Source organism: Teleopsis dalmanni, chromosome 2, assembly GCF_002237135.1.
Source record: "Teleopsis dalmanni isolate 2A chromosome 2, ASM223713v2, whole genome shotgun sequence".
In the NCBI taxonomy this organism is placed as follows: Eukaryota; Metazoa; Arthropoda; class Insecta; order Diptera; family Diopsidae; genus Teleopsis; species Teleopsis dalmanni.
The window spans coordinates 83,737,005-83,750,765 of record NC_051847.1 but is presented as its reverse complement, the minus strand read 5'-3'; the positions used below and the strand labels follow the sequence as shown (position 1 = coordinate 83,750,765).

The window sequence follows — 13,761 nt, the reverse complement described above, 5'->3', positions numbered from 1 at the left end:
AAAATTTTTTTAATTGGATTTGCGTTTCGGTTTGCGCGCTTCTTCATGCCTACAAATGCTTTAAATTTTTACAATTATTGTAAATCTTTGCTCAGATGATTACGTGATACGCTACAAATGTCAAAGAGGTGAATTTTGCTCAATTTTTTTTTATAAATTTCCTTACTTATATAACTATATACAATATACATATATAACAGCTGTAGATGATGTAATATTAGAAAATTGCTTTCAACGCTTGCTTATTTTAATGCTTTTTTATCGCCAAAGAATGAACTGAAATGCAAACTCATTTTAATGCATTTAAACATAAAAAAATATAAAATATAAAAAATAATTATCTTATACACAAAAAAAAAAAATAATGAAAAATTAAACAAAAAACAACTCAAATACACTCTCAGCAAACAGCAAATTGCATGCTCATTAATAAAATAAAATAAAATAAAATAAAATAAAATACATGTTCTAATAAATATAATAAAATAATAAATAATAACTCATCATTATTAATATACTATTAGATAATAATATTTTTATTTAGTTTTAGAAATAAAATTTTTTTTACTAACATTTCTGTAAAATACAATATTGTAGTTTTAATATTAACAATAAAGTTTTTAAAACAAAAACGCATTTTTTAATTATTTTCAGTTATTTTTTTTTTAAGTTGGTAATACTTTTCTTTGCAACTAATTACTGCTCATGCTCTTCTAACTTTTAATTACTCATTACTTGCTTGTTGCATTACTGCGCTCTAATCCCACATTTCTTTTACTATTTTTTCATTATTAAAAGGTCCTCTTGCATATTCAACAGCTCGGGCACCACACAAATCAAACGGTTATCTGTCAGAACCTGAGCCGAATTACGACTCCGATTACTCTACTATTAAATATCGTACATTAGATAGACGACGTCTTCAATCGGTTTCTTCTGCTGCAAACGTCAGGAGTAACGCGAACTACCTTTACGACGATAAGTAAGAAAACTAAATATATGCTCGAATTTTAAAACAACTCTTAACAATATAATATATTTCTATTTTAGATCTTATGGTACTATGCCAAATCCAGTTAAATCAGGACAAAATTCATATAAAAATCAACCTGGTCGTATTGAGAATTATGTAACTGGAAATTCTTCCGTTTCTGAAAAAGAACATAAAGAGGTAATATTTGAAATATATCTGTATTTACATATTTTATTTTATGGAACTCGTATTTTATATACAAAAAGTAGTCAATATTGCATTATAACATGATATACGTAGAAAATACAATACTCAATTAAGGAAGTTACTTTTGACTTTACCGAATCTTACATAATATACTTTGTTTTTAATAAAATAGTTTGGAAGTTTTCCCCACCACTTAAAAAAATTTTATCCGGCGTCTGTTGGTCTCACTTTTAAATTCTCACTGATCTCAAATTGGTGTATATTAGATACATTAAATAATCAATATCTTCATTAACCAAAGATCATAAAACCGGGAAACTAAAATAGTCTGATCTATATCAGGCTGGTCAAACTGAAATAGTCTGATCACAACAACTATATAGTTGTTTAACACGTTGAAGACCGCATTGAAAAATCTTATTTCACACATAGGAACCGGCATTTTTTTTTTATTGTTAATTACGTATATTGATTTGATTAAAAAAAATCGTTTTAAAATAAGGCTATAGCAAATTAACTAAGTCCGCTATATGCAGTATATCTCCGAGGGACCGAAGAATGGAGTACTGTACATAAATTGAATTTAAATCATGCACACAGGTGTACAAGCGGTCCCCTGGTAAAACATGTCGTGTGCTCACCCGTGAGCACGCGGGCCGGTAATATTGTTACGGAGTGACCCACCGGTGGAGCATGCGGTCTTTAATGTGTTAACTTAAGTTCAGCTGCTCAACAGTTAAATTTGTCTTAATTATATTAAGAAATAAAATATATTTAATATAAAAACTTGAATCTGATATATTTCATTCTTAGACAGCTTATACAAATCTGAACCGATCGTCTCCATTTTTAGTAATGTGATAACGTTTGTTTGTAATTGCAAATATTTTAGAGAAGATTATAAAAAAATACATTAGCTTTCGTTAAAACAACTGATATTTCATATATATTGTCAAATTTTTACTCATCACAACTAATTTTGAATAGGAATGTACTCGTATGATATATATACGTTGTAAACTTGCCATTTAAATTTAATGAAATTTTTTCTACCTTGTAAAAAAATTTTCTTTATAAAAACAGGTACCGATACATGACTCTATGAAACCACTTACTATATGTAGTTAAAATAATCAAAGTCAATCTGAATATGAAAATCAAATATAATTCACTTACATAATATAAAAGATTCAGAAAAAATCCTTTATAACAAATGAAGAAATGTAATATCCACCTAACATAGCAGCTTTGGGATGTCGTAATTATATTATGATCTTTCCGCTAAATGCTTAAATTACAATCGTTCTATATTCATCTATCTATTTTGGTATAAGATCCTAAATTATTATCGTCCTTGTAAAAGTATTTGTATTCCTAATAATTTAGGTAATAAATGTTATATATGAAGATATATCTGTTATATATGAATAGTCATGTATTTGACTGTTAATATAATACATTTCCGCTAAATCCGCTAATATTAAAAAATATTTCTTCACATATCAGCTAATAAATCTATAATATCAATAGGAATATCTATAGGAAGCATGGACCTGAATTATAATTTCTTTTCCTTTTGCAAATTTTTAAATTCTAAGTTATTGCTCTTCCTTTTTTTAGGTTTTCGTAGAGTAAAGAATGGTGCCACTTCTTATTAGCAATTTAGACTTTGTAATTCAAGAACTTGTGTACCTTATTATAGTTTTGGAATCTGAAGTCATTTTAAAAACGATCGTTTATTTTAATCTAATTTTAACCCATTATTAAAGTAGAATATACTTTTCTTCTAAATTAACAAATTTTGCATGAACTTCGAAATAAACGAAATGTGAAAGTATTTAGCATTTTATTCCATCTATGTACATACATTTTTTCTGTGGTTTAGGAGGTGGAATGCTTTATGCACCGTCAAACTGACTGTCGCCGGTATGGTGTGTCCGGTTTTTACTGCTTAGTAAACCAACTAAAACATCCCCTCTTCTTCTTCTGCCAGAAGGACCGCTTTCGCATTCCTTCAGGGAGGATTCCAAATAACTTGGTTATCCATGTCATATATTTTTTGAAAAATCTACGTCCAGACCTCCCACTATAGATTCGAATTGGAAAGTCTCCAGACGTCTATCTCTATGTATATTATTATAATGCAATTAACATTGATACTTTCTAAGTAGATTTGGTTTAGTTGTTAAGTAAATCATATGCATTTCTATGAACAAAAACACTAAGGTAGTTTAGAGTTTAGTATATAAATAATACTAATATTAATATATGACTTAATTAAAATTTAACTGCCATTTAAGTTAATGATAACATAGTGTAATTAAATGAGGATTTCGCACTTTATATATACACAACTCATTCAAAATATATTAAACAGTTCTTTAATTGCATATAAATATATACATATATACTTTCTTTTTAATAATTCATGCACATTTCGTGTTAATTTCTTTAATAAAAAGAACTAATTTTCTTTTAATTCACTGCAAATATTTTATTCACATATTTTTTAGTGGTGGGACGAAGTGATGGACATCTTTAATGGGGTATGCATACCGATTTTTTAATTTTTTTATTTGTGTATATACACCTGCAACATATGTGTAATACACGAGTACTATATAATTTTAAAATATTAATTATTTTAAATGGTAATACTTATAAAAATGCTCTAAGCCCACGAATAAGATTTTTAAATATTTACAAAGAGATACTAATTCGATATATCCGTCCGTTAGTGAAATAAAAGCGAAAGAAGTTTCGTTAACTATGAATCCAAAGAAAATATTCTTATTCGTGGAATAGAGTTTTAAGATATCACATATAATAATATATATAATAGATATATAGCAATAACATATAACATATTTATATAATATTTAATATATTTTTAAGAATTTATGTTATATATATTATTTTTGTTACATTATTTTTCGTTGTAGTATAACTTGAAAAATATTCTATTTACTTTGTTTCGTACTATGTTACTATATTTTAGTAATGTTAATAATTATGTTTTATTTAGAATATATATTATGTGTATCCATTATTCACTTGGTCAGCAAATACATTGCAATATTTATTTCATTCTTGAACCATCCTAATTGTGTTCTTTACTCCATCTTTTTCAATAGGAACTATTAGCTTATGATTTAGTTACTTTCATTATTTTAATTACCAAATACAATTTAATATCTTTATATAATAGTCCTCAAATACATAGAGGATCTAATAACTAATAAATAATAATCAATAATAATACTGATTTTATATAATAAAACAAGCCTTGTGTTCTCATTATTTACTACAATATACAATAATATAATATTGTATATTATCTTATTTATAATATTGTATTATATATATTTTATAATTATTTAATTTTCTTTATTATTTTTTATTATTATTATAATTATATGTTAATCAGAAGATCCAAAACTGCGCTACGATTTATAGAATCTGTTGTGATATTCCGGGAGAGAATCTTCACAGCTGATCTGAAAATATTCTTGCATATTAATGTTAATTAAGGTATCGTAAACCTTTATTCGATACATTGAAAAACGAGAGAAAGTACTAGACTCGTTTCTTTGCAACGCAGCACATCAACAGATTCGATTTTATTATTCTGTTTATCACTGAATCTGAAAATATTGGTGCCATATAGTCATATCTTTAAATGGTTGTAGTTAACAGAAACATATCCATATAGGAAATCAGTGATTTACCTTAGTTCCGATCTATTTAAATTGAGAAACTTATTATTTTCATTATTGACTTGAATAAATTGCTGATCTAAAGCCTTTAGGGTGGACATGCTCTTCTCGAAAAACTTATATTCAATATTTCTAGGTACTAAATACAGTCTGATAAGTGAATATCTCGTAAAGACGTTCAGTTTATATGAATGGAGTTAGTTGACTATTATTTGCAAACCTGCTAACTGTTTTGTTGTCTCAGATATGAGATTTTTCTAGCTTCTGATCAACTAGGAACTGGTGATCTAGGATTGGATAGATTTGATAACGACATGCCTATCCAATTATATAAATTATAAATTATATATTCTTCAAAATATTGAACCTCTAATTGTTGTGAAATGAAATACTATTGAGGTTTGTTTAATTTGTTTGAAGAAAGGTGTGAAATTTGTGATTATTATTGTTATGTAGGTAACACTATGCACTCTGTTACATACACTATAGTAGCATATTAGACTAACCATAATTTGTCACCTTAATCAATTCATAAGTATTTGGTTAACGCAAGCATCTTGGATGATTTAGTTTTGCTCCAATATATCATATAAAACTCTGGGATGAATAAGTTTGCTGCTGCATGATTTTAAAACTGATTTTAAAAAAAATGGTTCTAAGACCATTCTTTTCAAATACCAACTCATATTATTTTTTATGATTTTTCATAGAACATTATAAGGCTCTGTCTTACAAATTTAAACCACATCCTATATAAAAGTGTTGATATGTATAAAAAACGCTGTTTAATTCTTAACGGGCTGAACATTGACCTGTTAACTTTACATATATTTTTTACCAATTTCTAATAACGATACTTTAACTACTAACTTTTTCATCTATAGTGTTTAGACACCATCCATACAAAAGTCAAGTTTTTTATGAAATCCACATTTGTGAGACATAATTTAATTTTATGTTCTTATCCCAACCGAACACCACGTTCTGCTAAGACGATCACCAGTTAGTTATATATTCTGAATAAATTTGAACTGCAAACTTTATAATTCAATCCAATACATTACATTGTAGAAAAACAATTGACACAAATATGCAATTTTCAGAGAAAAAAAATTTATGGGAATTATGCTATTATTTCTAGCTATATATAAGCAGAATTGTCTTTGTTTATAACATGGCTTATACACTTTTATTTATATACTAATAATTCCGTTTACTGAAAATGTTAAATTGAAATGCTACTTAGTTAATGACAATATATTAAAATAATGAAATACAATTCGGAAATATTATGAGGTATAGTTATATAGAATACACAAAACTATCATTAAAAATAGTACTGGCATGAAGCACTTAGAAGCCGAATATCACATATAATAGCAGTTCAATAACAAGTATATCATTTTTGTTTAAAAAGATTCAATAAATTATTTTATTTTTTAAAATACTGTTTGTATATTTAGTACTATTCAAAGAAATTTATTTTTAAACATTAATTATAATTTGAATTATTTTTAAAATATACTCTTTAAGTTGTATTCAGTGAATTTTTAATTTTTATCTGTATTTATAATTAATTGCATTAAAGTTCATTAAATTGATTTTTAACGTCCGTTTTGACGAAAGAAACTAAATTCTTAATATAACTTATTATTTTCAATAGATAGGTTTTTATCGAACAGTAGAAAATTGCAACAAATTTTTTCTTTATTATTTTTAATTAAATGAATTTTAGACCCATCATCAGTACTCTTGAAGTTATATCTAAGATGTTTATAAGTCATCTAAATTTAAATTAATAATGTGAATTAAAAATTCATAAATTCACAAATGTTCATCCTTCACATTTATACCCTTAAATAAACTTAAGCAATGTTAAATAAATTTTTATTTACTTACTAAATAAATTTTTTAGTAGGAATATTTGTATATCCATTGGCGAGAAATAGTCATACTTATGCTTAGTTATTTTCCAGATGGTGTTAAAATACATATATCCCTGGAAAAAAAATAGAATGAATAATCTGACCAGAGGATAGCACTGACCTTCCTGTTGTACTCAGTTAAATTAGTTATACGTACTGAATACTTAAGTAGGCAAATGAAATAAGTAACCCAGAGCACACTTATCAGTTTATATCCATATCGGTTTCCCATGATCTGAATTATTCAAAGCATAACTGGTTGAAATGGATTCCCGTTTCTGTATATAGTAGATATACTGAAAAAAGTCTGTGTTATAACCAGAAAGACAAAGTTGTTGGTCAGATCACAAAGAGAAAAAAACTACTCCGATATATACAGTGTAGGCATTGAGGATGTAGTCATAAAAATAAAGTGCTAATATAGTTTTATAATAAGCCTTGTTTTTAAGACTTATTCTCAATTGAAATATTAAGAAAATAATCAACAAAAAAAAATTTAATGATAAACCGGGAGTAAATATCTAATATGTCCCTTATGGTGACCACTATATAGAATACTTTGATCTTGTAATCGCAGTCATCACGTACATATTCCAGTATGTCTATATATGCTTGCACCTCTGCACACTATCCAGAGTGCTTAACATTTTAGTATATACATTCCTTTAGGGTTACCATGTGGTATGCCAGCTTCAAATTGTTAATATAAAAAACATAAGTTGCATACAAATTTTAGAAAGATATTGCATATACGTATATCACCTGTGCTTTTAATAATTATGAACGAATTAAAAACAAATATTTTTCTTATGTGCAGCGTAATTTATAGAAATATTCTACAGTATTGCTAAAGAGATATTCGAGGAATAGTAATGTGAATTCCGGGATAGAAACAAATTTAATAGACTAGGTTTTTGTAAACATACAAGCAGTGGTAAAAGACATTGAGTTTGGACTAAACTTGTACTTGTTATTCGTAGACTTTAAGTCAGTTTAAATAATATCGATAAAATAATAATACAAACAGCTCTTCTGATCCAAAGGATTCCGGTTTGTAAAGAATCCGGTTTGTAAATATGCCAATTCAAATATTGTAATATAATTGATAATGAACTGATAATGAATAACTGAGAATGAACTGAGAACATAACTACAACTTTTCTATATAAATTATATATATTTTTTTATAACTCTTAATTTGCAACACCATAACACTATCAATTTAACCACTTTTTTTTATCTTAACACAAAAGTTATTATATGTTAACCAAGTTATCGTTCCATTATCTCTATTTCTCTCCTATTAAGACGCTCTTCTGCATTTGCAATAGTGAGAATATATATTTGTCTCATCCTCATATATGTATTCTATGTGCACATTTTGATCCATAAAAGTGCCATATTCTGTGATGTGATTCTGTGATGTGATTGAACTTTCGAGTTTGTGTTTTTCATTCAATCTAAATATCTTAAACTATTTTCTTTAATATTTTGTAATTATTCATATTTTTATAAGTATGCATATATCTATGAATTTATTAACTGTTATTAACACCTGAACACAAGCTGCAGTGGCTTTTGGATCACTCACCTTTGCCTCGTATAGTTATTGAACTCGCACAAGATGAAAAAGAATTTACTGTAAGTTTTCTAAAATCTATATCTACGAAATATTTATTGTTATTATATATAACTTTCAGTTTAGTTTACTTTAAACAAAAAATATATATGTATGTATTACTTAATTATAATTCTTTTTGAAATTATCTTTTTTTACTCTATTAAAATAAACATTTTTAATATTCACTTCTATCATAATTAACAGCATTTGGATCAAACGAAGCTGTCACCACATTACACTGAAGGAAATCTTTCCAGGTACATTTAAACCGTAAACAGTTATACCAGAAGATATAATCTAATTTTTTTATAGAGCATTAGCCAAAGAATCTGGTTACACCAGTGACTCGAATCTAGTCTTTCGTAAAAAAGAAGTAATACAAGGTAGTCCACTAAGTCCTGTTGAGCAGAAGCAAGCCTATAAGAGTCTACAGGCTGGCGGTGAGCCACCTTTATTCGGTTTTCGCAAGCCAGCTCCAGAGAAACCAAAAGGTTTGTTTAATTTATGTTAAATAATTGCAATCACTCATTTAAGCACGGCACTGTAAAAATATTGAATACACAAAGTGTTGAGTGCTACATGGCTATTCATTACTCAAACTTCTTAACAATTTATTTTAATTATTTTAATTAAATTATTAATTATTGTTAACAAATTTACATAGGTTAAGGTTGTTAACATATCCTTCTTTGTAGTATTACTAACATAAATTTTTCTGTGTACAGCTATGCAAAAGTATGTTGTTCAAAATGAATCTAATAATTTTAAAGGTGTTGGTTATATACAATAAATGAGTTCAATAATTAATCTGCAAGTAATTTCCATGAATGGTCACAAAACTGCAAAGCAATAGAATTAATTTTCGTCAAATTTCTTGTCCACGTTCTACAGAGTAATAAGTACCAAGATAATGCACAGTTGGATCGATACACTTTCTTAGCGCACCAAGTTGAAAGTGAAAATCTTCTTTCTGTAAAAACTATTAAAACAAAATATTAATAAAAATTTATTTAATATTTTTCATCCTCCACAAAAGGATTTCAACAACAATTTGAATACCTTCAAATAACACCCACACTAACTAAAATACGTGTTCATTGCAGTAAAGAGCTACTCAACAGTCCAGATACTTTTACGAGCAACCTTGAGCAACATACTGAAAAAATTTCAGAGAATAAAAACAATATGTGTACGCCATTTGCTAAAACAATGCCGTCGTTTATATCAGTGGAACAAAAAAAGACAATTACAGCACCGCCTGCTCCACCGAACCGCAAATCTTCATGCACTAAAACAATAATTAAAGTAGATACTAGCAGCAGATTATTTAAGGGCCGTACACCTACAAATGTCTCACATAGACATGAACAATGCTTTCAAAGTCCCGAAAGCACTCCACCTGGTGTTAGCAAATACAACACAGGCAGCTTAACTAAACGTACCAAGCCTATTTGTCGTTCAAAGTCAGCTGGTGCAGTTTCTACTCTTTTATCATCAGTCACTTCTACACATAACGCAAAACCTTCTACCAGTCAAAACGTTAGAATTGCACGTTTACAACAGCACTCACGTGTTGGTTCTGTAAGTCCCACACGCAGGCAACAACGTGTTATATCCCTACGCCAGACTAGTCGTAGTCCTGTGGCTTTCGGAAGAAGTATTTCAAAAGAGCGTTCATTTGCTGAAGAAAAGAAACGCTTAGAAAATACATTACCGTTTAGTAGGCATACTTTTGAAGCAAGTACAAATATTTTGCGGGATCCTTCTCTCAAGTCACCACGTGATGTTAAGCAAGCAGTGCGTTCCTATGCTGCTTGTTCTGATCACTTACGTAGTAAATCAGTGCCACCGCGCTCCCGACTACCATATAGTAATTCCAATTTTAGTGTTAATACGACAATGCGTCATACAATGTGCATTCCCAAACCTCGTCCTTTAAGTGATGTATTATACGTAAGTTCAGTCCATAAAAATGTGCCTAAACATACAACCCAAAAACCAAAGACAAATATACACACATTGCCATCTAAACATACTTCAAAAACTGTATCTACCGTAAGCCTAGCACGTACAGACTCAACATTTTCAGTGGAATCAACAACAACAACAACAACTGCACAACCAAAATCACAACCAAAGGAAAAAATAGGGATCACTACAACAGGAAAAACATCTATTAAATTGAAATCTCCAGTAAAGGAAGTAAAAAGTAGACGGACTATAGCACTACAAAATAGTAAAAGTGATAGCAGTTTAGCGCATAAAGCAAAAATGAAGAACGTTAGCAAAGTTATTGTTAAGGGTGCTAACATTCCTAAGTCCACTACAACGCCTAAATCCACAAAACCGCGATATAATGTTGAAACCACAAATTTTTATGTTAAGTCATTACCAACAGCAGAGAAAGGTCTTGTTGAAGAGGTTTGCGTTTATGATAATGTGCGTGATAAAACAATTTTCTGGAATGATATTAATGCACAAACGACTTCGCTTACACATCAGACACCTTATTATACATCGTATTATAATTCTCGTAGTTTAAGCCCAACAAGGCACCATACAGTGGAACCCGATACAGAAAACACAAGCAATTATGAGTATGAAGAAACTTCTGAAATAGAAGAACCTAATTGCATTGAAAATCTGGTGTGGCAATATGAACACAAAAATAGAAGACAACCAACAACTCAAGTTATGCAAAACATCACGGACATAGCAAGACCATTATCTCCGCCACCTGTTCCCAGGAGATTTTCGCCGACACGTGAGGTACGCCTACCACAAGCGTCACGTACAATGCGTTCGCCCTCCAGGCGTCGAATCGATAGCCAACGTGTCAACATGAAAAGTGACACCAGCAAAATTATACGAGCCAGCAGCTTAAGCAGCGCGGATGATCGCTCTAAGCGTGGTCTTTACTTATGTGGTGAACTTGCTCACAGTGCAACTTCACTTACATATCTCGATCAACATAGTCCAACGTGCCGTTACCGTAGTAACTCTGAACGTTTTACAGATCTAAATCGATTTTACAGTACTTTAGAGCGTGTTGGACAGTTAGAACGTGCTACTTCGATCACAAATTTTAAACCGATTAGAAAGGATAGTGAATTGTTGGATTTCGAAGAATGGCGAAAAATACGCCTTCATGAACGTGCAGAAAAGGAGTTGAATTATTTAGTGAGCAAACTGAAAGAAGATCAACGATCGAAAGATTTCGTTTTTCGACCAAAAGATGTTGAAGATGTGAAATGGAAAAAAGAGACTGATTTTGGCTTACATACTAAGGAAAAATCAGTGGAAGATTTACGAGAAGATTTTGAAAGAAAAATATTTTTAAAAGAACTCGACTTGCAAAGAAATCGTGACATACTTCACCAACGAGATTATGTTAAACCATATTGGCGACGTAATACAGTTGCAGATTTAACTTCCACTCTAGAAGGAAGAATGCAACCAAATTCTGTTGGTTATGAAGTTGAGGAGAGTGAAGTAGATTTCAGAAATAAAAATGAATTTCAATTGAGTAATAAACTAGTAAGTACTTTGTCCAAGGATCAGATTTGTAAGATAACGCAGCAATTGAATGATATCTATTCCAGTGCTCCTAATAAGGACGCTACTGTAAGTGAAGAATATATTGTGACAGTTAATAAGCCAAGTAAGCATAAAGCTACAACTAATGGATTAAAAGTACGATCTAGCTCCTCTATTACAAAGGAAGATCTTATGGGCCCAGTTATGAGAAAGAAAGAAATTATTTCGAATACATTACCGATACGACATACTACGAAAATACGCGAAAATGTTAATAATATTGAAAAAGATACTATTCCAACAGATCGTATAATAACCGAACCTATTTATAGTCACACCCATCCTACTCGTAGTACGTCACCTGTAGTTTTGGCTCGAGAAACACGTGGTGCTATTGCAGCTAAAAATGCAGAGTCAACATTAATGAAAGCACCAGAAATTCCTCCACCGGCAACATATACTAAGACAACCGTAGACAATTTCAGTTCAGTTTCTGAAGTTAGGAATATTGATAAATCCAGTGGAAAATATCCTTCAAGATCTGATCAGCAACAATATTTAGGCTATAGAAAGGGTGGTCATATCAATGAAGGTCAAACAGAATCAGCTACCTATATGAGTTTACCCAAAACTCTCAAAGAAAATATTTCGCAAAAAATACAATATTTTGAAGACAAACAATATGATGAACCACCGAAAACAATATACCACGCTCGTGAGGATTCATCACCAGATGAAGGAGAAGTAATGCGTGTAATCGAAGAAAATTTAAAAACAAGAGCTAATGAAAATAACTTGAAACACAGACAAATGAGTTCTTCACTTACGGACCTCAAGGACATGTTTGGTGAAAGAAATGTGACACGTGTTAACTTCAATATCCATACACCACCTGATCGACCTCCAGATATACATGTTGATGAACACGACCAACATGAATTTGATATTATTTCAAAAACAGATTACGAATTAAATGATTTTACACCAGATGGCAGCTTAGAAATTTATGATACATATTATCACTCGAATAGTGTTTCACCACAATCGCATGAGTCTTCATATTTGCATCGTGTTCACACTGGAGAAGTGCAGAAAATGAAAGAAAAATTTGAGAGTATTAATTGCCAAACTGAACAGAATGATTTTTTTGGGGTTAGTTCGCTGAGAAAGGTGCGCAGCGATCCTGAATTTAACACACCATTAAGTTCAGGTTCAAAAGACGCCTTATTTGACGACGATAGTGGTGAGGTCTCATGGTATACTCATAATATCGAAAAGAATGCTGCTTCGACAGTTGAAACAGTAGACAGAGGTCGTAGTCGCATTAAATTAATAACATCACCAACATCACAAAGACATCCACTTATGCCACATATAGATATTATTAGTAAAACAGCTGCACTAAAACAGGAAATACATAAAAAACCCTCACTGCCAAAAAAGACTGTAAGTCCCATACGCAGTAATAGTAGCATCAGTAGTAGTAAGGTTGAACGCATGCGCAATAAATATGAAAATCCAAGTATGAGTAATGGAAAATATATTTCAACTTCAAATCCAGATATCAGTAAAATACCAAGTGTACCACAACATTTAACTGGCGACTGGATTGCACATAAATATCCGAGTCCAAAACAAAACTATATGCCAGGTTGCAGTAATTCACAAAGACGCCATTTACGCAATTTGCGAATGCGACCAAGTTCAACATCGCCACCAAGACCACCAAAATCGGTGGAACACCAACAAAATACACTTAAAACAAATGCTTTGAGGCCACGT

General features: G+C 30.1%; 1 protein-coding gene across 1 annotated transcript in view; it reads left to right on the top strand.

The window, feature by feature from the left end:
- The window catches only part of LOC119674947, a 40,366-nt gene that overhangs the window by 23,988 nt on the left and 2,617 nt on the right, over positions 1 to 13,761 (top strand). Inside the window, exons 7-12 of the mRNA XM_038086103.1 lie at positions 96 to 128; positions 799 to 982; positions 1,051 to 1,171; positions 8,647 to 8,699; positions 8,755 to 8,933; positions 9,479 to 13,759. Of these exons, the coding sequence (XP_037942031.1) occupies positions 96 to 128; positions 799 to 982; positions 1,051 to 1,171; positions 8,647 to 8,699; positions 8,755 to 8,933; positions 9,479 to 13,759 (4,851 nt within the window). The remainder of the gene's footprint in view (positions 1 to 95; positions 129 to 798; positions 983 to 1,050; positions 1,172 to 8,646; positions 8,700 to 8,754; positions 8,934 to 9,478; positions 13,760 to 13,761) is intronic.